The sequence below is a fragment of the Scyliorhinus canicula genome, chromosome 7, assembly GCF_902713615.1.
Source record: "Scyliorhinus canicula chromosome 7, sScyCan1.1, whole genome shotgun sequence".
NCBI classification, from domain to species: domain Eukaryota; kingdom Metazoa; phylum Chordata; class Chondrichthyes; order Carcharhiniformes; family Scyliorhinidae; genus Scyliorhinus; species Scyliorhinus canicula.
In genome coordinates, this window is record NC_052152.1 from 126,508,238 (window position 1) to 126,535,913 (window position 27,676).

Consider the following 27,676-nt stretch of genomic DNA (forward strand, 5'->3'; position numbering starts at 1 on the left):
AGAGACACACACATTCCTATAGAGAGAGAGACACACATTCCTATAGCAAGAGACACAGATTCCTATAGAGAGAGACACACAGATTCCTATAGAGAGACACACACATTCCTATAGAGGGAGACACACACATTCCTATAGAGGGAGACACACACATTCCTATAGAGGGAGACACACACATTCCTATAGAGGGAGACACACACATTCCTATAGAGGGACATACACGCATTCCTATAGAGATACACACACACATTCCTGCAGAGAGACACACACAGATACGCAGTTCCTATAGAGACACGCATACATTCCTATATAGAGAGAGACACACACACATTCCTATAGAGAGACATTCACAGATACACAGTTCCTATAGAGACACACACATTCCTATAGAGAGAGACACGCACAAAATACACAGTTCCTGTAGAGACAGACACACATTCCTATGGAGATACACACACACATTCCTATAGAGAGAGACACACACATACATTCCTATAGAGACATTCACACAGTTCCTATAGAGACAGATACACATTCCTATAGAGAGAGACACACACACATTACTAGAGAGAGAGACACGCGCACATTACTATAGAGACACGCACATTACTATAGAGAGATACGCACACATTACTATAGAGAGACACACACATTCCTATAGAGAGACACACACACATACATTCCTATAGAGACATTCACACAGTTCCTATAGAGACAGATACACATTCCTATAGAGAGAGACACACACACATTACTAGAGAGAGAGACACGCGCACATTACTATAGAGACACGCACATTACTATAGAGAGATACGCACACATTACTATAGAGAGACACACACACATTCCTATAGAGAGAGACAAACACATACATTCCTATAGAGAGATTCACACAGTTCCTATAGAGACAGATACACATTCCTATAGAGAGAGACACACGCACATTACTAGAGAGAGAGACACGTGCACATTACTATAGAGAGAGACACGCGCACATTACTATAGAGAGAGACACGCACACATTACTGTAGAGAGACACGCACACATTACTGTAGAGAGACACACACATTACTGTAGAGACACGCACACATTACTATAGAGAGACACGCACACATTACTATAGAGAGACACGCACACATTACTATAGAGAGACACGCACACATTACTATAGAGACACGCACACATTACTATAGAGAGACACGCACACATTACTATAGAGAGACACGCACACATTACTATAGAGACACGCACACATTACTATAGAGAGACACGCACAATTACTATAGAGAGACACGCACACATTACTATAGAGAGACACGCACACATTACTATAGAGAGACACGCACACGTTACTATAGAGAGACACGCACACGTTACTATAGAGAGACGCACACGTTACTATAGAGAGACACGCACACGTTACTATAGAGAGACACGCACACGTTACTATAGAGAGACACGCACACGTTACTATAGAGAGACACGCACACGTTACTATAGAGAGACACGTACACGTTACTATAGAGAGACACGCACACATTACTATAGAGAGACACGCACACATTACTATAGAGAAACACGCACACATTACTATAGAGAGACACGCACACATTACTATAGAGAGACACGCACACATTACTATAGAGAGACACGCACACATTACTATAGAGAGACACGCACACATTACTATAGAGAGACACGCACACATTACTATAGAGAGACACGCACACATTACTATAGAGAGACACGCACACATTACTATAGAGAGACACGCACACATTACTATAGAGAGACACGCACACATTACTATAGAGAGACACGCACACATTACTATAGAGAGACACGCACACATTACTATAGACACGCACACATTACTATAGAGAGACACGCACACATTACTATAGAGAGACACGCACACATTACTATAGAGAGACACGCACACATTACTATAGAGAGACACGCACACATTACTATAGAGAGACACACACACATTACTATAGAGAGACACGCACACATTACTATAGAGAGACACGCACACATTACTATAGACACGCACACATTACTATAGAGAGACACGCACACATTACTGTAGAGAGACACGCACACATTACTATAGAGAGACACGCACACATTACTATAGAGACACGCACACATTACTATAGAGAGACACGCACACATTACTATAGAGAGACACGCACACATTACTATAGAGAGACACGCACACATTAATATAGAGAGAGACACGCACATAGATACACAGTTGAGAGACAGAGTTCCTATAGAGATACATACAGAGTTCCTAGAGTGAGAGGGAGAGACAGAGACAGAGACAATGGACTGAATTCTCCAGTGTTGGGATTCTCCATTTTGCTGGCAGCCCGAGGGTTTCCCGATGGTATGGCGCTCCCCACAATGGGAAACCCATTGACCAGCTGGCAAAAAGGAGAATCCTGACGGCGTGCCGCACCAAAAATCTGGCACGGCGAGACGGAGAATCCCGCCCAATACTACGGAGACCGTGTGATGTAAAAAATTACCAGAGGGAGACATTTCCTACGGAGAAACATGTGCAATGTTTCTGTTGAGTTGCAAAGGCAAACACTTGCTGTTATGACACATGCAGTTTCAATACAAAGTTTCTGATAGACAGAAAGAGACGCACGCGTGTTCCTTTAAAGACGTAACAGCACAGAAGGAGACCACTTGGCCCATTCATGCCAATGCTCGGAGGAGCAGCCCGTCACTTCTATGGTATCATGGAACCCCATACTCCCAGAACACCTTGATCCAATGCAATACGTATACCGCCGCAACCTGTCCACAGCAGATGACATCTCCCTGGCCCTCCACTCATCCCAAGAGCATCTCGACAACAAGGACTCCTATATCAGACTCCTATTTATTGACTACAGCTCTGCCTTCAACACCATAATCCCAGCCAAGCTCATATCAAAGCTCCTCACTCTGCAACCGGATCCTCGAATTTCTAACCCACAGACTACAATCAGTAAGAATAAACAACAACACCTCCTCCACAACAGTCCTCAACACCGGGGCCCCGCAAGGCTGTGTACTTAGCCTCCTACTATATTCCCTGTACACATACGACTGTGTGGCAAAATGTGGCTCCAACTCCATCTACAAGTTTGCTGACGATACGTCCATAGTGGGCCGGATCTCGAATAATGACGAGTCAGAATACAGGAGGGAGATAGAGAACCTAGTGGAGTGGTGCAATGACAACAATCTCCCCCTCAATGCCAGCAAAACTAAAGAGCTGGTCATTGACTTCAGAAAGCAAAGTACTGTACATACCCCTGTCAGCATCAACGGGGCTGAGGTGGAGATGGTTAGCAGCTTCAAATTCCTTGGGGTACACATCTCCAAAAATCTGTCCTGGTCCACCCACATCGACGCTACCACCAAGAAAGCACAGCAACGCCTACACTTCCCCAGCAAACGGAATTCGGCATGTCCACATTAACTCTTACCAACTTTTACAGATACACCACAGAAAGCATCCTATCGGGCTGCATCACAGCCTGGATGTCAACTGCTCGGTACAAGACCGCAAGAAACCTCAGAGAGTCGTGAACACAGCCCAGTCCATCACACGAACCTGCCTCCCATCCATTGACTCTAGCTACATCTCCCCCTGCAGGGGAAAGCGGGAAGCTTAATCAAAGACCCCGTCCCACCCGGCTTACTCACTCTTCCAACTTCTTCCATCGGGCAGGAGATACAGAAGTCTGAGAACACGCACAAACAGACTCAAAAACAGCTTCTTCCCCGCTGTTACCAGACTCCTAAACGACCCTCTTATGGACTGACCTCATTAACACTACACCCCTGAACGGTTCACCCGATGCCGATGTTATGTAGTTACATTGTGCACCTTATATAAAAGCAGTCCCCAGAGAGAACAAAAGGTGTGAAAGGCCAAACAGCAGAGAAACTAACATCAGAGGGTAAAATGTGACAGATGTAGATGTGGGGGGAGGGGAAGGGGGAAGCAAAGTGGAGAAAGGGTAAGGAAAGGTGGATAAGATGGGGGGGGGGGGGGGAGTTTAAATATATATTAAGAAAGACAAGAAAGAAAGAAATGGTAAAAGACAGTTCAAATGAAATGGGATGAAAACAAATGGGTCAAGGTGGGGTAGAGCTGATCATCTGAAGTTGAATTTGATGTTGAGACCGGAAGGCTGTAGCGTGCCTAACCGGAAGTTCAGATGTTGTTCCTCCAGTTTACTCCAGGTTAGGTGGATTGGCCATGCTAAATTGCCCGTAGTGTCCTAATAAATGTAAGGTTAAGGTGGGGGGGGGGGGTTGTTGGGTTACGGGTATAGGGTGGATATGTGTGTTTGAGTAGGGTGATCATGGCTCGGCACAACATTGAGGGCCGAAGGGCCTGTTCTGTGCTGTACTGTTCTATGTTCTATGTTCACATTGAGATTACTACATCTTTAACTATGGGATTAGCAGTCTTTCACTATGGTTGTTATATACAGCTCAGAAAGAGGCCATTCAGCCCACCTTGTCTGCACCGGCTCCCAAATCAGCAACCTAGCCAATCCCATTCCCCAGCCCTATCTCCGACTTCTATCTTGCATGATTTCTGTACAAAACTTTGGCTATTTTATCACAAATGCTCTCGCCTTAAGTCTCAATCTTGAGCTCTTCCCAGCCTGAGACACAGAGATTGTTACCGAGCTGTGGAAAACATTCAAAACATTTCCCAGCTCTTTCAAACAAGAAAGTCTCCACAGATTTAGCTAGAATGCTTCTTAAAATTGTCTGGCAAAGAAAGAGGAGAGAGAGAGAGCCTTCAAGCTCCTTCCCAGCTGGCCTCCTTCACAGAACTGAGACAGAAGATGAAACTGCCGTTTCCAGTGTCCCTAAATTAGTACCCTTACATGATGCCGCCTCCACCTGCTCCCATACCGACCCCATCCCCACTACTGACTTTCTGATCATTGCTATATTCGCCGCCCAATAGTAGTTGCTGAAATTCGGTAGGGCCTTCTTTTTGCAAGTTTCTGATTGATTCCACCATGCACAGGCAACAATAAGTAAAGGCCGAGAACTCTACATTCAACAAATTGGCTGCTTGCCAAGTCTATCAAATCAACATCACAGGTTCTGCCACATAACCTAAAGGGGACATCTTAGCTTGGTCCATCAGGATAGGGGTGTTCCAGTGAAAAGCAACACAATGGCACAGTGGTTAGCACTGCTGCCTCACAGTGCCAGGGATCCGGGTTCAATTCCAGCCATGGGTGACTGTCCGGTGTTTGTACATTCTCCCCGTGACTGCATGGGTTTCCTCTGGGTGCTCTAGTTTCCTCCCACAGTTCAGAGATTGCAGGTTAGGTGGATTGGCCATGCTAAATTGCCCCTAAGTGTCCAAAAATGTGCAGGATAGGTAGGAATACAGGGATAGGGCAGGAGTGTGGGCCTAGGATGCTCTTTCAGAGCGTCGGTGCAAACCCAATGGGCTGAATGGCCTCCTTCTGTACTGTAGAAATTCTAAATACAGCCAGAGTTTCTGCATTGTTCTGACAGGATTCAGGTCGTTTGTTTAAAGCAGTGTCAAAAATCTCTCTTCTCAAAACAGAGTATCTAAACATCTCTGTACAGCAGGTATTCCTGAATGCTAAATCTATGTGAAATGGATTAAGAGCAGAAATGGTTTTGTTGTTTGAGAGGAAATAAAGATAGCAGTTAAGGATTATTGTGTCACAGTATTGATTAGAATTGTTTAATGGGTAATATAAACTATTTTCTTGTGTGATGTGAAAAATATTTGAATACTGTGTTAGGAACAACGTTTGTTTTAATCTACCACATCCCTATTTTGATTGAAACACTCCTGGATCGAAGTATCTTTTCCTCACAGTCGTACTGGGTTTCTGTCCAGTATCCTAGCCAATGTTGGGGTCTGGTCCAAGATCATAATAAGGATTATGTCATTGTATTGGTAAGCATTGTTAACTGGTTATTGAAAGTTATTTATCGTTATGTAATCGTTTTTTAAAAAAAAATTTTATAAAGGCAATTGTAATTTTTAAACAGCCATTTCAATAGGAAACGTAACACAGTGAATAGTAACCCCCAAACCAACAAGCTAACAACCATACCCAGCCAACATGGATTACACACACAGTTCCCCAGTCCCCCCTCCTCCACTCACGGGTCCTGCCTAAGCTATCCCCCACTACCCCCCTAAACCCCGCCTCCCTTATCGCATCTGCCGACAGCTTAATTTTCTCCAAAGTATTTGATAAACGGTTGCCACTTCCAGGCGAACCCTAACATCGATCCTCTCAGGGCGAACTTGATCCTCTCAAGCCTGAGAAACCCGGTCATGTCACTAACCCATACTCCCGATTTCAGGGCCTCCGAGTCCCTCCACACTAATAAGATCCGTCTCCAGGCTACCAGGGAGGTAAAGGCCAAAACGTCAGCACCTCTCGCCCCCTGGACTCCCGGGTCTTCCGTCACACCAAATATCGCCACCTCTGGACTCGGTGCCATGCTTGTCTTTAATACCGTGGACATGACATTGGCAAATCTTTGCCAGAATCCCCTAAGCTTTGGACATGCCCAGAACATGTGGACATGATTTGCAGGCCTACCCGCTCACCGCCCATACCTGTCCTCCACCCCTTCAAAGAATCTGCTCATACGGGCCACAGTCATATGTGCCCGGTGGACCACCTTAAATTGTATCAGGCTGAGCCTGACACACGACGAAGACACATTGACTCTACTCAGGGAATCCTCCCGTAAACCCGCCTCCAGTTCCTTGCCCAACTCTTCCTCCCATTTACCCTTTACCTCCCCTATCTGGGTTTCCTCACACTCCACAAGCTCCTTATAAATTTCCGAGATCCTCCCCTATTCCCGTTTTCAAAACTACCCTGTTCTGTAGCTCCTGGGGCGGTAGAAGCAGAAAGGTCAAAACCTGCCTCTGTGCAAAGTCCTTCATCTGCAAATAACGGAACCCATTCCCACCTGGCAGCTCAAACTCCTCCTCCAAGTCCTCTAAGCACGGAAAGCTGCCATCAATGAACAGGCCCCCTATTCGCTCAATCCCTGCACACCGCCACCCCCAAAACTCCCCATCTAGCCACCAGGCACAAACCGGTAGTTACCACAAATTGGAGTCCATACCAACGCTCCCTCCACTCCCATATGCTTCCGCCACTGTCCCCATACCCTCAAAACCGCCACAACCACCGGGCTTGTGAAGTACCGAGCCGGCGGGAACAGCAGAGGTGCCGTTACCAGTGTCCCTAAATTAGTACCCTTACATGATGCCACCTCCACCCGCTCCCATACCGACCCCACCCCCACGACTGACTTTCTGATCATTGCTATATTCGCCGCCCAATAGTAGTTCCTGAAATTCGGTAGGGCCAGCATCGCCCCTCAGCCCCTCCCCAGCAGCACCTTCTTTACCCGCGGGGTTCTTGGCAATGTGGAGGAGCAGAGAGATCTTGGGGTCTATGTTCATAGATCTTTGAAAGTTGCCACTCAGGTGGATAGAGCTGTGAAGAAGGCCTATGGTGTGCTAGCGTTCATTAGCAGAGGGATTGAATTTAAGAGCCGTGAGGTGATGATGCAGCTGTACAAAACCTTGGTCAGGCCACATTTGGAGTGCTGTGTGCAATTCTGGTCGCCTCATTTTAGGAAGGATGTGGAAGCTTTGGAAAAGGTGCAAAAGAGATTTACCAGGATGTTGCCTGGAATGGAGAGTAGGTCTTACGAGGAAAGGTTGAGGGTACTAGGCCTTTTCTCATTAGAACGGAGAAGGATGAGGGGTGACTTGATAGAGGTTTATAAGATGATCAGGGGAATAGATAGAGTAGACAGTCAGAGACTTTTCCCCCGGGTGGAACAAACCATTACAAGGGGACATAAATTTAAGGTAAATGGTGGAAGATATAGAGGGGATGTCAGAGGTAGGTTCTTTACCCAGAGAGTAGTGGGGGCATGGAATGCACTGCCTGTGGTAGTAGTTGAGTCGGAAACGTTAGGGACCTTCAAGCGGCTATTGGATAGGTACATAGATTAGGGTAGAATAATGGAGTGCAGATTAATTTCCTCTTAAGGGCAGCACAGTAGCATTGTGGATAGCACAATTGCTTCACAGCTCCAGGGTCCCAGGTTCGATTTCGACTTGGGTCACTGTCTGTGTGGAGTCTGCACATCCTCCCCGTGTGTGCGTGGGTTTCCTCCGGGTACTCCGGTTTCCTCCCACAGTCCAAAGATGTGCAGGTTGGGTGGATTGGCCATGAAAATTGCCCTTAGTATCCAAAATTCTATGATTAACCTAGGACAAAAGTTCGGCACAACATCGTGGGCCGAAGGGCCTGTTCTGTGCTGTATTTCTCTATCTATCTATGTATTCTCCTCCCTGCTGCACAACACTGCCTGGTTGAAGAATTTCACCATAAAATATGGTAATCATTCTATAAACCCTTGACCTCACACACTATTCCAACTTCCTGCATCATTTAGTTTTCACATCTCCAAAAATATTTGATCATCATTTACAATCATGCAAAGCATCACATTCATTTGTAACTTCCCAACATTTCAGTGCCACACCCCCTCCCACAATAAGGCAGCACGGTAGCATTGTGGATAGCACAATCGCTTCACAGCTCCAGGATCTCAGGTTCGATTCCGGCTTGGGTCACTGTTTGTGCGGAGTCTGCACATCCTCCCCGTGTGTGCGTGGGTTTCCTCCGGGTGCTCCGGTTTCCTCCCACAGTCCAAAGATGTGCAGGTTAGGTGGATTGGACATGATAAATTGCCCTTAGTGTCCAAAATTGCCCTTAGTGTTGGGTGGGGTTACTGGGTTATGGGGCTAGGGTGGAGGTGTTAACCTTGGGTAGGGTGCTCTTTCCAGGAGCCGGTGCAGACTCGATGAGCCGAATAGCCTCCTTCTGCACTGTAAATTCTATGTAAATAAGACTAGCTTGAAATGATCAGGTTTCTTCTCACCTGTAGTCATCACTGGCTGCCAGTTCTCGAATGTCATCTTCTATTAGCAGGTAAGCCTTAAACATAAATACATTACAGTCAGAGCAGCAACTTTCACTGGACTTCACCACCATCATTTACACTTCATGCAAAAGAATTCCTGCTTCGTTTGTTCCTCAGAAATTCAGCCTGCAGACCGTGTTTCCTCTCCAGAGAACTAGGGAGATGGATGAGTGAGAGGATAATTCAGCAGTGAACGTGTCAAGTGTCCAAGGAAGCTAATTATGCACTGCTCGCAGGCATAATAAAATAATCTATAAAATGATTCAAGATTGTTGGAGAATAAATTGAAGATTAAGTCAGTTCATCTCTGCACTAGTTTGATATCCTGTCTTCAGATTCCTGATTAAATTACGCATTTAAAAGGAATGCGGCAAGTTGGTGGCTGAGTCATAAAGACCAGCAAACAGTTATTGAAGTAGCCAATTAAAATCAAGTTCGAGTTGAACCCGAAGCTAGGTCTACAAGATTATAAGGGGCATGGATAGAGTGGATGGGCAGACACTCTTTCCCAGGGTGGAGGGATCAGTCACCAGGGGGCATAGATTTAAGGTCCATGGGGCAAAGTTTAGAGGAGATGAGTGAGGCAGTTTTTTAATTTATTTTTTTTACACAGAGGGTGGTGAGTGCCTGGAACGTGCTGCCAGGGAAGGTTGTGGAAGCAGATACATTAACGGCGTTCAAAAGGCATCTCAATAAATGCAAGGATAGGATGGGTAGAGAGGGATATGGCACTAGGAAGTGCTGAGAGTTTTGGCAAAGGTTGGTATCATGACCGGTTCAGGTTTGGAGGGCTGAAGGGCCTGTCCCTGTGGTGTATTGTTCATTGTTCTATCATTTGGCAGTAAAATTCATAAACTGTTGGAACTGGTAGACATTAGACCAAATATACAATCCATGCATAAATTCTAGGGCTGTATGCAGGAAAGCAAATAGCCTTACATAGAAACCAACTGACTAGGCAGCTATGATTTGATCAATGTGCATTGGCAGATCGTGGTGTAGACACTGAACCATGTGGTAAGTCTGTTGCAAGTGTTAAATCCGATAAGGAAATGTGAGGAGGAAGGAGCAATCCCTCGGTATTAATGCCTCAAGGTATAAAAACGTGTTAAATCCTCAGTAGGTTTACTTATTTATTTTGAAAAAGGCTAGAACTGTCCGATGGCTTCTTCTTTTCCTGTACATTTTAGAAAATCTCCCAGGAATCGCAAGGTTTTTTTGAAAATCTGGTCGGTACCTTATGGGCGCGATCTACTGGCCGTGGTGTGCTCGAGCGTGAACATAATGCCACCAGTAGATCCCAGGAGAGACCTCCCACGGGCCTTCCGGCAGCCTTTATATCTCAAGGGATTTCCTGCAAGGCGCGGAATCAGAATCCTGACAAAAGGGAGCAGGACCAAACAGCTTTTTAATCTACTTAGGCAAGCTTACCCAGGACGTACCGGCCTTCCGAAATCTACTGGCCTCCACTGCCCAGCTGGCATTTTGGCACTGCCATCCTGGCACTGCCAAGATGCCCTGGCAGCACTGCCAAGCTGGCAGGCGCACAGCCAGCGGGCCATGCCCATGAAAGGAGGGTGTACAAAGCGGGGGGGGGGGGGAGAAAGAGAAAGGCATGTACATGGGGGCTCTGGGAGGTTGGGGGTGGTGATGGATGGGGGTCTTAGAAGGGGGGGAGCCTGTAATGGGGTGTGGGGGTGGGTGCCCAGGAACACCATAGCGTGGTGTCCTCACTTAGAGATAGAGGCACCTTTCAAAATGGAGGTCTGATCTTGGAGTTCAAATGCCCAGTGCTGAAAAAAATTCCAAGTGTGGGCTAAACCGAAGATAAACTCTCCCGGCACAAAAAAGTAACTAAGTGTCGTCTGATAGCAGTGGGGAACTCGCCGGCAGAGCCGCCAGGAAACTCCCTGACAAACCCACACAAATGAATTTTAAAATGTTTCCATTAAATACCACCCCCTAACTATTACTAACACAGCCCCTTACACAGGGGCTGGTTTAGCATAGTGGGCTAAATAGCTGGCTTGTAATACAGAACAAGGCCAGCAGCGCGGGTTCAATTCCCATACCGGCCTCCCCAAACAGGGGTAGAATGTGGCGACTAGAGGCTTTACACAGTAACTTCATTGAAGCCTACTTGTGACAATAAGCGATTATTATTATTTCCTCAACTCTTTCTTAGAACTTTGTTTTTCGTTTGATTTCCTCTTGGAGGATTTTTTTGAAACCCATGGGAAATGACAGGGCTGGAAACATAGCAACAAATTTTAGATTGATTTTGAATCATTGTTGCTGACTAGCTCTTTCTCTTTTGGCCCATTTAATCTGCAAAATACCATAACCACCTGTTCTACCGCAAGTGTAGGAGTTTAGAGTGCTGAATAAATTTGCCCAACGAGTTCATGTGCATCATTCAATTAATTGAACTATTTTACCGCACTTTCAGTCCCTGCAACTTTCAGAATTAAAAGGTCAATAAGGCCCCTAGTCAAGCCACAGCTCTGGTTTCGGAGCTATAATTGTGGCAGCAAATGTAATAGTTTCACCCAAACCTTTGATGCTGATCAAACACGAATACCAATCTAAATATGGTATGAAGCCTAAAAAACATTCTGCTATTATTGTTGTGCAGTTGCAGGATTTTATGGTGCATTTCATCATGTGTTATTTAACTTGTAATCAAATCTTAACAAGTTGATTGTCCTTTGTACATGGGTTTAATGGAAGTTTTTTTTCTATCTTACAAAGGTGGCTGGGAGGACATGGTGACCATCTTGTGTGTTGGCCAGTGAGTAATAAACCATGATTAGGGTGGTGACCCAAAACATTCAAGCACAAGGCCTGTAGGCTTTCAGTTCACACAATGCTCCATTTTTTTAATGACACTGCTCTTTGCCATGAACACAAGGTAAAAAAAGAGGAGCTCCCAAGGCCTCCTAATCGCTGGGCTTCTCGCAGAGTGAGCAACCAAAAAATGAGCCTCTAATTGTGAGGGAACAAGAAATCCTAACCCCTAGTCAGCGGAGTCACCAGCTTCCTAGCAACCTCTGTACAGCAGTGCTGGGAGAAGCAGCTACTTGGCTGGGCTGTGGCACTTGGAAAGGTCAAAAATAATGCAAAGAGGGAGGATGCTATTAGTGCAGTCAACTACACACAAATATATACAAAGGCACCAGTCAGTCATGGACACACTCTTGCATGTAGGCTGACCACCACAGAGACATAGATAGTCAAATACAGGCACATCAACATGGGCAGTACGGTAGAACAGTTGCTTCACAGCTTCAGGGTCCCAGGTTCGATTCCGGGCTTGGGTCACTGTCTGTGCGGAGTCTGCACGTTCTCCCAGTGTCTGCGTAGGCTTCCTCCGGGTGCTCCGATTTCCTCCCACAGTCCAAAGATGTGCGGGTTAGGTGGATTGGCCATGATAAATTGCCCTTAGTATCCAAAAAAAGATTAGCTGGGATTCCTGGGTTGTGGGATAAGGTGGAGATGTGAGCCGCTCTTTCCAAGGGCCGGTGCAGACTCGGTGGGCTGAATGGCCCCTTCTGCACTATAAATTCTATGATTCGATGACATCCTGAGGTATTCACAAACACACACAAGCACAGATGGCCTCTAAACGCATGCACACACAACCTGCATTCAAACAACCAAAGACTGACATTCCATGCAGAGACACATACAGCTACATCAAAACACTAACAGGCAAATATTGGAAATTTTGCTCGCGGTGAAGTTGAACCTGAAATAATGGAGTTGCTTTGAACATCAATACTAACCATCTTGCCCCCTGTGGCTGGCATGTGATGCTTATCCCCAAGCCAGTGCTTGTCCTGAGAGTCAGCAGAGTACTGAAAAACAGGCGCATTACAGGTCAGAGCATGCACAGCTTAAATACTAGTACAAATCACTCACATATATATCACCATAGGGAAAAACATAGCACTGGCTCACACTGAACATACACAGGGTAAAACATATCACCTACTCACACTGAACATACACAGGGTAAAACATATCACTTACTCACACTGAACATACACAGGGTAAAACATATCACTTACTCACACTCAACATACACAGGGTAAAACACAGCACTGACTCAGACTGAACATACACAGGGTAAAACACAGCACTGACTTACACTGAACATTCACAGGGTAAAACACAGCACTGACTCAGACTGAACATTCATAGAACATAGAACGATACAGCGCAGTACAGGCCCTTCGGCCCACAATGTTGCACCGACATGGGAAGTCAAAAACTAAAGGCCATCTAACCTACACTATGCCCTTATCATCCATATGCTTATCCAATAAACTTTTAAATCCCCTCAATGTTGGCGAGTGCACTACTGTTGCAGGTAGGGCATTCCACGGCCTCACCACTCTTTGCGTAAAAAACCTACCTCTGACCTATATCTATTACCCCACAATTTAAGGCTATGTCCCCTCGTGCTAGCCACCTCCATCTGCGGGCGAAGGCTCTCACTGTCCACCCTATACAACCCTCTGATCATTTTGTATGCCTCTATTAAGTCACCTCTTAACCTTCTTCTCTCTAACGAAAACAACCTCAAGTCCATCAGCCTTTCCTCATAAGATTTTCCCTCCATACCAGGCAACATCCTGGTAAATCTCCTCTGCACCCGTTCCAAAGCTTCCACGTCCTTCCTATAATGAGGCGACCAGAACTGTACGCAATACTCCAAATGCGGCCGTACCAGAGTTTTGTACAGCTGCAACATGACCTCATGGCTCCGGAACTCAATCCCTCTACCAATAACTGCCAACACACCATAGGTCTTCTTCACAGCCCTATCAACCTGGGTGGCAACTGTCAGGGATCTATGTGCATGGACACCGAGATCCCGCTGCTCATCCACACTACCAAGAATTTTACCATTAGCCAAATAGTCCGCATTCCTGTTATTCTTTCCAAAGTGAATCACCTCAAACTTCTCTACATTAAACTCCATTTGCCACCTCTCAGCCCAGCTCTGCAGCTTATCTATGTCCCTCTGTAACCTGCAACATCCTTCCACACTGTCTACAACTCCACCGACTTTAGTGTCGTCTGCATATTTACTCACCCAACCTTCTGTGCCCTCCTCTAGGTCATTTATAAAAATGACAAACAGCAACGGCCCCAGAACAGATCCTTGTGGTACGCCACTCGTAACTGAACTCCATTCTGAACATTTGCCATCAACCACCACCCTCTGTCTTCTTTCAATTAGCCAATTTATGATCCACATCTCTAAATCACCCTCAATCCCCAGCCTCCGTATTTTCTGCAATAGCCGACCGTGGGGAACCTTATCAAACGCTTTACTGAAATCCATATACACCACATCAACTGCTCTACCCTCGTCTACCTGTTCAGTCACCTTCTCAAAGAACTCGATAAGGTTTGTGAGGCATGACCTACCCTTCACAAAACCATGCTGACTGTCCCTAATCATATTATTCCTATCTAGATGATTATAAATCGTATCTCTTATAATCCTCTCCAAGACTTTACCCACAACAGACGTGAGGCTCACCAGCCTATAGTTACCGGGGTTATCTCTACTCCCCTTCTTGAACAAAGGGACCACATTTGCTATCCTCCAGTCCTCTGGCACTATTCCTGTAGCCAATGATGACCTAAAAATCAAAGCCAAAGGCTCAGCAATGTCTTCCCTGGCTTCCCAGAGAATCCTAGGATAAATCCCATCAGGGCCTGGGGACTTATCTATTTTCACCTTGTCCAGAATTGCCAACACTTCTTCCCTACGCACCTCAATGCCATCTATTCTAATAGCCTGGGTCTCAGCATTCTCCTCCACAACATTATCTTTTTCCTGAGTGAATACTGACGAAAAGTATTCATTTAGTATCTCGCTTATCTCCTCAGCCTCCACACACAACTTCCCACCAATGTCCTTGACTGGCCCTACTCTTACCCTAGTCATTCTTTTATTCCTGACATACCTATAGAAAGCTTTTGGGTTTTCCTTGATCCTACCTGCCAAAGACTTCTCATGTCCCCTCCTTGCTCGTCTTAGCTCTCTCTTTAGATCCTTCCTCGCTTCCTTGTAACTATCAAGCGCCCCAACTGAAACTTCACGCCTCATCTTCACATAGGCCTCCTTCTTCCTCTTAACAAGAGATTCCACTTCTTTGGTAAACCACGGTTCCCTCGCTCTACCCCTTCCTCCCTGCCTGACTGGTACGTACTTATCAAGAACACGCAATAGCTGTTCCTTGAACAAGCTCCACATATCCAGTGCGCCCAACCCTTGCAGCCTACTTCTCCAACCTACACATCCTAAGTCATGTCTAATGGCATCATAATTGCCCTTCCCCCAGCTATAACTCTTGCCCTGCGGGGTATACTTATCCCTTTCCATCACTAACATAAAGGTCACCGAATTGTGGTCACTGTCTCCAAAGTGCTCACCTACCTCCAGGTCTAACACCTGGCCTGGTTCATTACCCAAAACCAAATCCAATGTGGCCTTGCCTCTTGTTGGCCTGTCAACATATTGTGTCAGTAAACCCTCCTGCACACATTGTACAAAGAACGACCCATCTAATGTACTCGAACTATATCTTTTCCAGTCAATATTTGGAAAGTTAAAGTCTCCCATAACAACTACCCTGTTACTTTCGCTCTTTTCCAGAATCATCTTCGCCATCCTTTCCTCTACATCCCTAGAACTATTCGGTGGCCTATAGAAAACTCCCAACAGGGTGACCTCTCCTTTCCTGTTTCTAACCTCAGCCCATACTACCTCAGAAGAAGAGTCCCCATCTAGCATCCTTTCTGCCACCGTAATACTGTCCTTGACTAGCAGCGCCACACCTCCCCCTCTTTTGCCCCCTTCTCTGAGTTTAAAACACAGCACTGACTCACACTGAACATACACAGGGTAAAACACAGCACTGACTCACACTGAACATTCACAGGGTAAAACACAGCACTGACTCACACTGAACATACACAGGGTAAAACACAGCACTGACTCACACTGAACATACACAGGGTAAAACACAGCACTGACTCAGACTGAACATTCACAGGGTAAAACACAGCACTGACTCAGACTGAACATTCACAGGGTAAAACACAGCACTGACTCACACTGAACATGCACAGGGTAAAACACAGCACTGACTCAGACTGAACATTCACAGGGTAAAACACAGCATTGACTCACACTGAACATACACAGGGTAAAACACAGCACTGACTCAGACTGAACATTCACAGGGTAAAACACAGCACTGACTCACACTGAACATACAGAGGGTAAAACACAGCACTGACTCACACTGAACATACACAGGGTAAAACACAGCACTGACTCAGACTGAACATTCACAGGGTAAAACACAGCACTGACTCACACTGAACATACACATGATAAAACACGTCTTCTAACATGAAGACAGTTACAAAGTATTCAGGAAACAATGAGGGACCAAGAGTCTAGAGAGGATGAGGAATTCATAAAAACAAAGTTTTAAAAGAAGTACTTGAGAAATTAAAGGGACAATCTCCCTTTGTTGTTTTGGTTGCAACATATAATTGGGGCGCGTCATATTTAACCACACACAATTGGGAAAGGATGAAAGCATAAAAGGAAACAACCAGGTTTATGTTGGATACTTTTGATGCAAGTATGTTTTTGAAGCAGCCTGGATTCAATTCAGATTCTTTGATGATATCACCCATTGCGCAATTGATGAGTTTGGCGGAGGAGTTACAAAAATAAGTTAGATCTGAGGAATCAGAGCTTCAAAAACTAGTGACCAAAAAGCTGAATATAGAAGTGAATGAACCAGAGGAAGCTGGAGAAATAGAAGAAAACAAGTTTACATGGGCATAATTTCAGTCAGAACAGAAGATGAAGTTGGAACTAGAATTTTGGGTGAAGGAAAAGGAAACAAAGCATTTCAAAAGGAGCAAGCAGAAAAGCAGGAGAGAGAAGGGGCAAGAGAAAAAGGGGAAAAAAAGAATGACAAAAAAGGGAATACCAGCTTAGATTGCCGGAACTGAAGCAACTTGCTGGCCTTCATGCTTCATGCTGGAGGAAATATTAATGGGGAAGTCTGACTCTAACCCAAGATTCAGTGGGCAGGGGCTTAAAATTTGTGTAAGCCCTGAGGAACGGGATGTGGAGGCATTTTTAATTTCTTCTGAAAAGGTAGGAAGCAGATGGGATGGCAGAAAGACTGGACAACCATGAAGAAATGGCAGGCAAGCATGCCAAGATCTTTTCAACCAGGGGATGTGTTAGTATTAATACCTTTACAGGACGAATTGCTAATAGTGTGGTTCTGTAGTCCATATAATGTGGTGAAAAGGATTGGTACAATTAATTATTTGACTAACACCCAGATTGCAGCAAAGAAAATTTGGCTATGTGACATCAATACATTGAAGTAATATGACCGTTGGGAGGAGGATAAGTATACTATGTCGGTCGTAAGTAAGGACAGTGGAGGACAAAGGAGATAGTGAGGATGAGGCAGAGGAAGACGAGGTAATTCTCACATTGAACCTCCGATTATTTGGTTAGCTAACACGGAGCTATAAAGGAGACTGGACATCATGCATTCCTCTTTAAATGTAGAACAACAATCCTTTAATTATTAAGTGCTCATTCTGAGATTAATATGTAACACACACATTTGACTGCAAAGCTAGCTGGAAAAATCAGTTAAATATACATTGTGACCCATGGAGTAGTGGAACTAGAAGTCGACAGTACACTCCTACCATCTTGGTCGGAATACATATTTTAAACAAATTAGATCAGGCATATGGGCATCGCTGGCTGGGCCACCATTTATTGTCCATCCCTAACTGCTCTTGAGAAGGTGCTGGTGGGCTGCCTTCGTGAACCCCTGCAGTCCATTTAGTGTTGGTACACACAACAGTATTGTTAGGGAGAGAATTCGAGGATTCCAGCAACAGTGAAATACAGGCAATAAATCTCCAAGTCAGGATGGCGTGCGCCTTAGAAGGATATTTGCAGGTGGTTAGATTTTCACGCATCTGATGCATTGTCCTTCTAGGTGTATTGGTCGCGGGTTTGGAAGGTGCTGTTTAAGCTGCCTTGGTGAGCTGCTGCATTGCATCCTGTTGATGGTACACATAGCTGCCACGGTGCATCAGTGATGAGGGGACTGAATGTTTGTGGATGGGGTCAAGTGGGCTGTTTTATCCTGGATGGTGTCTAGCTTCTTGGGTGTTGGAGCTGCACTTATCCAGGCAAGAGGTGAGTATTCCATCACACTCCCGACTTGTGGATTGTAGATGATGGACAGGTTTTAGGGAATCATGAGGTGGTGAGTTGCCCAACACAGGATTCCTAGCCTCAGACCTCCTCTTGTAATCACAGCATTTACATGCCTAGTCCTGTTAAGTTGCTGGTTAATGGTAACCCCAGGATGTTGATAGTCAGGGAGTCAACGATGGTAATGCCATTGAATGTCAGGGGAGATGTCAGGGGTTGAATTTCTCCGGTTGGAAATGGCTATTGCCTGGCACTTGTGTGGAACAGCACTGTAGCACAGTGGTTTGCACTGCTGCCTCACAGCACCAGGGACCCGGGTTCAATTCTGACCTTGGGTGACTGTGTGAAGTTTGCACTTTCTACCCATATCTGTGTGGGTTGCTCCGGTTTCCTCTCACAGTCCAAAGATCATAGAATTTACAGTGCAGGAGGAGGCCATTCGGTCCATCGAGTCTACACCAGCCCTTGGAAAGAACACCCTACCCAATCCCACACCTTCACCTTATCCTCGTAACACAGTAACCCAACCCAACCTTTTTGGACATTAAGGGCAATTTATCATGGCCAATCCACCTAACCTGCACATCTTTGGACTGTGGAAGGAAACCGGAGCACCCGGAGGAAACCCACGCAGACACAGGGAGAACGTGCAGACTCCGCACAGACAGTAACCCAAGCCGGGAATCGAACCTGGGACCCTGAATCCGTGAAGCAACCATGCTAACCACTAAGCTATCATGTGCAGGTTAGGTGGATTGGCCATGCTAAATTGCCCCTTAGTGTCCAAAAAAGATTAAGTGGGGTTACTGAGTTATTTGAATAGGGTGCCGGCGTGTGTCTAGATAAGGCAGGGGAGTGAGCCTAGGTAGGGTGCTCTTTCAGAGGGTCAGTGAAGACTCGATGGGTTGAATGGCATTGTTCTGCACTGTAGGGATTCTATGATACGTTATTTGTAACTGTAAAACTCTTCACTTAGGCTCTCCCGATATGCAATTATGAGGAATGTAAGAAATTGGTACATATAACCTGTTGCAGCAATATTATTAAAGAATCTAGCTTAATGTATCGAGACTCTGTGGCTGCAAAAGGTGTGATTAAGGTGTCATAAAGTGAGATAATCATTCATTATAACCATGTATTTGTTTACAAAGAGAGGCCTAATGGAAGACTGTTATGATTACTGCAGATTCCCAGGTGAGTAGATCATTTGAGGCATTGTGGTTTAGATTTAGGTAAACTGGTCATGGGATCGGAGTGGGATAAAGATGATGTAATTAACGAGAGGAGCCATGTCGGTCTGTAGTTTTGTAGTTTGATATAGATTTGGCAGTCTGCTAGGAGCTTTCAAGTTGAGCAGCAGTTTTTGCCAAATGCTGCCAGGTTGAGCAGTAGTCTGACAAAGACAGAAGGATCTTCAGGCTGTTTCCTGAAAGGGTCTATCTCTCTTTATAAAGTCTTTCCAAGCAATCTCTATGCAAGTGTACAGCAAGTAGCCCTGTGTTGCTAACTTTATTTATAAGTGGCTTTTGACCTGTAATGAGCTTGCTTAATTGGAGATACAGCAGGTATAAGTTAGTAGTAAAAATGGTTTCCTTTTATTTTAAGAATTGTTCAACTTAATTGAAAAGCTATTTTCTGTGATGTTAATGTGCTTAATCCTGTGTTAATAATAATGTTTTGTTTTAATATAAAATATATCTATTGGTCAGAGCCGTCACTCCTGGGGTGAAGTATTCTTTCCTCTCAGTTTTACAAATCAGAAAATAACCGCTGGGTAGTCTGGGTTCCGAACATAAATTGGAGTCTAGCCTGGGATCTTAATGAACATGATTACTTAAATTAGATAGCATTCCAGAACTAAGCTTCACAATGTAGATGCTGAGTGTGAAGGTTGACTTGCTCTTACCTTGAATAGTTCAGGATGCTTGATATAGATTCTTCCACGGGTGCCACCCATTCCCAGGGCCCTGAAAAAGGGAGGTAATGAAAAGCTAACCCAAAGAAACACCACTATTTTTAAATAGTTTGTACCTAGTCACGTCAGCCTTGTACATTTTGGGATCCAACTTTGCGGAGCTCTGGGATGCACAGACAGCAACACAGGAAAGTTACAAAAAAAACATAATTTTTCAGGTTCCAGTATAATGTCTGCATCAAAATGAGAACACGATGAGCAGTAGGGCTTTTCTCCTGCTCCTATTACTCACGGTCTTCTTTGCACCAACATCCAGTTTGGATAGACACAACAGCACTCATCACAGGGAGCCTGCCAATTCAGGGTAGGTTTTCATTTATACAGCAACCCCATTTAAAAGATTGTGACACCCATTTGTAGCTTCGTATTACTCTTACGACAAGGATAACAGTGAAGCAGAGCTGTTCGCTTGTCCCATTAAAGCTGCCCCACACAAGAGGAAATCCAAATGTATCCTTGAGTCAAATCAGGCTCTCATCAGTTCTTGCATCGTATCATCAATCATTCCACCTTTTCAAAATCAGAATAAAGTACTGCACAATCCAATTTATTAATTACGGCAACAATTCTGGTCTTTCTATTTAGTATAAGCTTTGTACATGGAGTATTACTCTGCATTTAAACGGTGCTGTACCTGTCCTGGGGACAGTGTAGAGAGAACTTTACTCAGTATCTAACCCCATACTGAACCTGTCCTGGGAGTGTTTGATGGTGACAGTGTAGAGGGAGTTTTACTCAGTATCTAACCTTGTGCTGTACCTGTCCTGAGAGTATTTGATGCAGACAGTGTAGAGGGAGCTTTACTCAGTATCTAACCTTGTGCTGTACCTGTCCTGAGAGTATTTGATGCAGACAGTGTAGAGGGAGCTTTACTCTGTATCTAACCCTGTGCTGTACCTGTTCTAGGAGTGTTTGATGCGGACAGTGTAGAGGGAGCTTTACTCTGTATCTAACCCTGTGCTGTACCTGTCCTGGGACTGTTTGATGGGCATAGTGTAGAGGAAGTTTTACTCTGTATCTAACCTCGTGCTGTACCTGTCTTGGGAATGTTTGATGGGGCACAGTGTTGAAATAATTAAAGATACTCCAGCCCCCAACAATGAGGACGTAAGAAATCTCAGGTCAAAAGCAGACACAAACAGTAACGTATTCTGCTGTGCATTTACTGAGGGCTGTTGAACCTCTGAAGAATGCAGCACCCAGCTCAGGGGAAGGAATTTCAAAGCTCATCACTTCAATTTGGATCTTATTGTTCTGCACAAGTGAATCTCTAGACACAGCTGATGTGAGAAAGACAGTGATCCCTTACTGAGGCTGTGCAAAACGTACAAACCAACAGCTTACTTGTTAGCACGTGATCCAAGCACAAATGTGGTTGATACGGTCAGCCTGGATGGGTCCCACTGTGTGGATGGAGAATGCAAAAACAATTAGAACAGCATTTGTATCTGTTTTTCCCTTCAGTTTCCTGAAAAAGCCCAAATTTCAGTTGCAGCAAAACAGTTCAGTGTGAGTTATCTGCTCCAACATACAGAGTCGGGACTGTGGACATAGTTGCAAGTCTCTTGTGCTACCTCTGATCTCAACAGGGCGACTGGTCAGTGCCAGTTCCCATCTATGAGAATGTTGAACCACCTGGGGTGGACTCAAATGGGTTAACTACGGCTTTCTGTACTGTCTGCACTCTGCGTGGCAGCACTACCTCTTTATTAGACTGACACATTTAAGAAGAGAAATGATGAAGGAATTCCCCAATGTTGTACTGAGCCATCATAGATGAACAGCTCATTGCATCAATTCCCTCTTTACACAGCCAGATATAAGCTGCAATTTTGTAACAGGCCTCAAATGCAGGCGAGCAAAGTGAAATTAGTCGGGGCTCCTGCTCCAGATTTTAATTCATTAACCTTTGGGGAACAAAAATGTGGCCATCACTTGAGGACAAGACTGGACACTGCTGAGATGTCAATGGCATCCAACACTGATGCTGACAATAGGAATGGTATCAAAAGGCTCCAACTAGAGCCTACAACTTTGACTGGTGGAAGGAATTGGAGACTTTTGTTCGCAACGAAAAGTAACTTCCCAAAATCCAGATAGAGAGAGCGACACAAACTGAAAACATTACCTTCGGTCCTTCCCGTTTGATTGGCTCAGTGTACTTCACCTTTGACCTGGGAGAGAGGTTAACAAGTTACAGCCTTTCTGATAAGAATGATGTGGGTGTTTTATTTTTAATAGGGTATTCACAAGGTTTTATAATAATAATAACAGCAATATAAACATGGTACAATAAACATTTCCACCCCCATCACAATCTTCACACACCCCAACCATGAAAGAACAATCCGCCCGCGCCCCCCCCCCCCCCCCCTTTGGAATTCTGCTTCTGCTGACATTTTAATTTTCCCCGACAAAGTCGACGAGCGGCTGTCACCTCCGGGTGAACCCAACCATTGATCCTCTGAAGGCAAACTTTATTTTCTCGAGACTGAGAAACCCAGCCATGTCACAAACCCAGGTCTCTACATTCTGAGGATTCGAGTCCCTCCACATTAACAGGATCCGTCTCCGGGCTACCAGGGAGGCAAAGGCCAAGATGTTGGCTTCTTTCGCTCTCTGAACTCCTGGCTCATCCGACACCCCAAAGATCACCACCTCCAGACTCGGCACCAAACATGTTTTTAGTACCGTGGACATTGACTTAGCAAAACCTTGCCAAAACCCTCTAAGCTTTGGGCATGCCCAAAACATGTGGACATGATTTGCTGGGCTTCCCACACAGCTCGCACACCTGTCCTCTACTCCGAAAAACTTGCTCATCCGGGCCACCGTCATGTCTGCCCGGTGGACTACCTTGAATTGTATCAGGTTAAGCCTGGCACATGATGAGGATGTATTAACTCTGCTTAGGGCATCCGCCCACAGACCCGCCTCTATCGCTCCTCCTAGCTCGTCATCCCACTTGCCCTTAAGCTCCTCCACCGGAGTTTCTTCCGATTCCAAAAGTTCCTTGTAAATATCTGATACCTTCCCCTCTCCCACCCAGGTACTGGAGACTACTCTGTCCTGTATTCCCCATGGCGGCAGCAGCGCGAAGGCCATAATCTACCTTCAAAAGAAGTCTCACACCTGCAAATACCTAAACTCATTCCCTGCTGGCATTTCAAATTTATCCTCCAAGGCTTTCAAGCTGGGGAAGTTCCCGTCTATAAATAGATCCCCCATCCTCCTAATTCCTGTCCTTTGCCATCTCCGGAACCCACCATCCAGACTACCCAGTACAAACCGATGATTATTATAAATTGGGGTCCAAACCGATACGCCCTCCACTCTCTTGTATCTCCTCCACTGCCCCCAGATTCTCAGAGCTGCCACCACCACCGGACTTGTGGAGTATCGGGCCCGGCAGGAACGGAAGAGGTGCTCTTATCAGTGCTCCCAAACTTGTGTCTTTACATGACGTCGCCTCCATCTGCTCCCATACCGATCCCTCCCCCACTATCCACTTCCTAATCATGGCTATATTAGCCGGCCAGTAATAATTGCAAAAGTTCAGCAGTGCCAACCCACCCTCCCCCCGACTGCGCTCCAGCAACACTTTGTCACTCGCGATGTTTACCCACCCACACAAAGCCCGAAATAACCTTATTCACCCGCTTGCAAAAGGCCCTCGGGATGAAGATGGGGATATACTGAAAGACAAACAGAAATCTGGGGAGGACCGTCATTTTCACAGTCTGTACCCTCCCCGCCAATGATAGCGGGAGCATGACCCATCTCTTAAAGTCCTCTTTCATTTGTTCTACGAGCCTAGATAGGTTTAACTTCTGCAGTGCCTCCCATTCCCGAGCCACCTGGATTCCCAGATATCGAAAGCTCCTTCCTACCATTCTAAACGGCAGCTCTCCCAGTCTCTTCTCCTGCCATCTTGCCTGGATCGCGAACATCTTGCTTATCCCCATGTTCAATTTATACCCATAAAAATAACCAAATTCCCGAGGATCCAAATAACTTCCCCATCCCCTCCAACGTGTTTGAAATATACAAGAGCAGGTCATCTGCGTAAAGCGAGACCCAGTGCTCCACCCCACCCCCCCCCCCACTAGAGTTCCTAGAGGCTTTTAATGCCATGGCCAATGGCTCTATGACCAGAGCAAACAGTAGCAGGAAGAGAGGACACCCTTGCCTCGTCCTTCGGTGTAGTTTAAAATACCCTGACCATAGCCGGGTTGTACGCACACTCGCTACTAGTGCCCGATCAAAAGCCTTCTCCGCATCCATCGCTACCACCGCCACCTCCATCAGACGGCATCATAAAAGCCTTCGAACATTGGCCGTGAGTTGCCTGCCCTTTACAAATCCTCTCTGGTCTTCCCCTATCATCCCCGGGACACAATCTTCTATCCTTGTGGCCAGTCTCTTCGCCAGCAGTTTGCCGTCCACATTCAGTAGAGAAATTTACCTGTATGATCCACATTGTTTCGGATCCTTCTCTAGTTTCAGGATAATGAAATCGAGGCCTGCGACATTGTTGGGGGAAGACACCCTTCTCTCTTGCTTTGTTAAATGTCCTCACCAGCAGTGGGCTCAATATCTCTGAAAACTTCTTATAGAATTCCTCTGGGTAGCCGTCCAACCCTGGGGCCTTTCCTGACTGCATGCCCTCCAGCCCCTCAATTATTTCCTCAATTTCAATTGGGGCTCCCAGCCCTTCCACCAGATCCTCATCCACCCTCAGGAACCTCAACTGACCCAAAAACTGCCTCATCCCCGCCACCCCAGCCTGGGGTTCTGACTCATATAATTTGCCGACTCATTCACCCCCACTGGATCCAGGACCGTAATCCCACCTCAACTCTTTACTCTCCCCATCTCCCTGGCAGCCTCCCTTTTTCTGAGCTGGTGCGCTAACATTCTGCTTGCTTTTTCCCCATACTCATAAATTGACCCCTTGCCTTCCTCAGCTGTTCCACCGTTTTCCCTGTAGTCAACAGCCCAAACTCCTCCTGTAACCTCCGCCTCAGTAGGCCCGCATCCAGGGCCTCCAAGTATCTCCTGTCCAACTGGAGTATCTCCTCCACTAACCTATCCCTCTCAGCCCATTCCGCCTTTTTTCTGTGGGCCCGTATCGAGATGAATTCCCCTCTGACCACTGCCTTCAAAGCTTCCCAAACCGTTGCTGCAGAGACCTTCCCCGGTATAATTGTTTCCAGATAATTTTGGATGGACTTGTTCACCCGCCCACAGATCACTTCGTCCGTTAACAATCCCACTTCCAGCCTCCATAGCGGGCATTGTCCTCTCTCCAAACTAACCCGTAGATCCACACAATGTGGGGCATGATCCGACACTGCGATTGCCGATTACTCAGTATCCACCACCACCTGTATTAGAGCCCTGCTCAGAACAAAAAAGTCGAAGCGAGAGTACACCTTGTGGACATGGGAGAAAAAAGAAAGCTCCTTCGCCCTTGGCCATGCAAACCTCCATGGGTCTACTACCCCCATCTGTTCCATAAACCCCTTCAATTCCTTTGCCACGGCTGGCACCCTCCCTGTCCTGGATTTTGACCGGTCCAATTCCGGATCAATGACTGTGTTAAAATCTCCCCCTATGATCAAGTTATGTGACACTAAGTCTGGGATCTTACCTAACACCCGCCTGATAAATTCCACATCGTCCCAATTCGGAGCATGTACGTTCACGAGTACGACCCGCACCCTTTCCAGTTTCCCACTCACCATTATGTACTTGACACGATTCTCCCTGCCTTGAATGCCATTCGTTTATTGATCAAGATCGCGAGCCCCCTGGTCTTTGAGTCCAGCCCTGAGTGGAATACTTGGCCAACCCACCCCTTTCTCAATCTCATCTGGTCTATAGCCTTTCAGTGTCTCTTGTAACATTGTCACACCCGCCTTCAGCCCCCTCAAATGTGCAAACACGCGAGTCCTCTTGACCGGCCCATTCCATTCAACCCTCTAACCCAGCTACTGCGTGTCCTTGATAAGTATGTATCTGTCAGGCAGGGAGGAAGTGGTCGAGCGAGGGAACCGTGGTTTACTAAAGTAGTTGAATCACTTGTCAAGAGGAAGAAGGGTGTAAAGATGAGACGTGAAGGTTCAGTTAGGGCGCTCGAGAGTTACAAGTTAGCTAGGAAGGACCTAAAGAGAGAGCTAAGAAGAGCCAGGAGGGGACATGAGAAGTCTTTGCAGATAGGATCAAGGATAACCCTAAAGCTTTCTATAGGTATGTCAGGAATAAAAGAATGACTAGGGTAAGAGTAGGGCCAGTCAAGGACAGTAGTGGGAAGTTGTGCATGGAGTCCGAGGAGATAGGAGAGGTGCTAAATGAATATTTTTCGTCAGTATTCACGCAGGAAAAAGACAATGTTGTCGAGGAGAATACTGGGGTACAGGCTACTAGACTAGTAGGGCTTGAGGTTCATAAGGAGGATGTGTTAGCAATTCTGGAAAGTGTGAAGATAAATCAGATGGGATTTATCCTAGGATTCTCTGGGAAGCTAGGGAGGAGATTGTTGAGCCTTTGCCTTTGATCTTTATGTCGTCATTGTCTACAGCAATAGTGCCAGAAGACTGGAGGAGAGCAAATGTTGTCCCCTTGTTCAAGAAGGGGAGTAGAGACAACCCCGGTATCTATAGACCAGTGAGCCTTACTTCTGTTGTGGACAAAGTCTTGGAAAGGTTTATAAGAGATAGATTTACATAGAATTTACAGTGCAGAAGGAAGCCATTCGGCCCATCGAGTCTGCACCGGCTCTTGGAAAGAGCACCCTTACCCCTACCCAAGGTCAACACCTCCACCCTATTCCCATAACTCAGTAACCCCACCCAACACTAAGGGCAATTTTGGACACTAAGGGCAATTTATCATGGCCAATCCACCTAACCCACACATCTTTGGACTGTGGGAGGAAACCGGAGCACCCGGAGGAAACACACGCACACACGGGGAGGATGTGCAGACTCCGCACAGACAGTGATCCAAGCCGGAATCGAACCTGGGACCCTGGAGCTGTGAAGCGATTGTGCTATCCACAATGCTACCGTGCTGCCCTAATAGATAGGATTTATAATCATCTAGAAATAAATAATTTGATTAGGGATAGTCAACACGGTTTTGTGAAGGGTAGGTCGTGCCTCACAAACCTTATTGAGTTCTTTGAGAAGGCGACCAGACAGGTGGATGAGGGTAAAGCAGTTGATATGGTGTATATGGATTTCAGTAAAGCATTTGATAAGCATCCACACGGTAGGCTATTGCAGAAAATACGGAGGCATGGGATTCAGGGTGATTTAGCAGTTTGGATCAGAAATTGGCTAGCT

At 45.9% G+C, this 27,676-nt stretch overlaps 1 protein-coding gene across 2 annotated transcripts in view; it reads right to left on the minus strand.

The window, feature by feature from the left end:
- Window positions 1-27,676, minus strand: part of LOC119969354 (deoxynucleotidyltransferase terminal-interacting protein 1) — a 93,984-nt gene that overhangs the window by 14,481 nt on the left and 51,827 nt on the right. For both annotated transcript variants that reach the window (XM_038802883.1, XM_038802882.1), the window contains exons 8-12: window positions 22,456-22,501; window positions 21,672-21,730; window positions 20,259-20,319; window positions 12,840-12,911; window positions 9,013-9,068 (exon numbers count right to left, since the gene is read on the minus strand). In XM_038802883.1, the coding sequence (XP_038658811.1) occupies window positions 9,013-9,068; window positions 12,840-12,911; window positions 20,259-20,319; window positions 21,672-21,730; window positions 22,456-22,501 (294 nt within the window). The remainder of the gene's footprint in view (window positions 1-9,012; window positions 9,069-12,839; window positions 12,912-20,258; window positions 20,320-21,671; window positions 21,731-22,455; window positions 22,502-27,676) is intronic.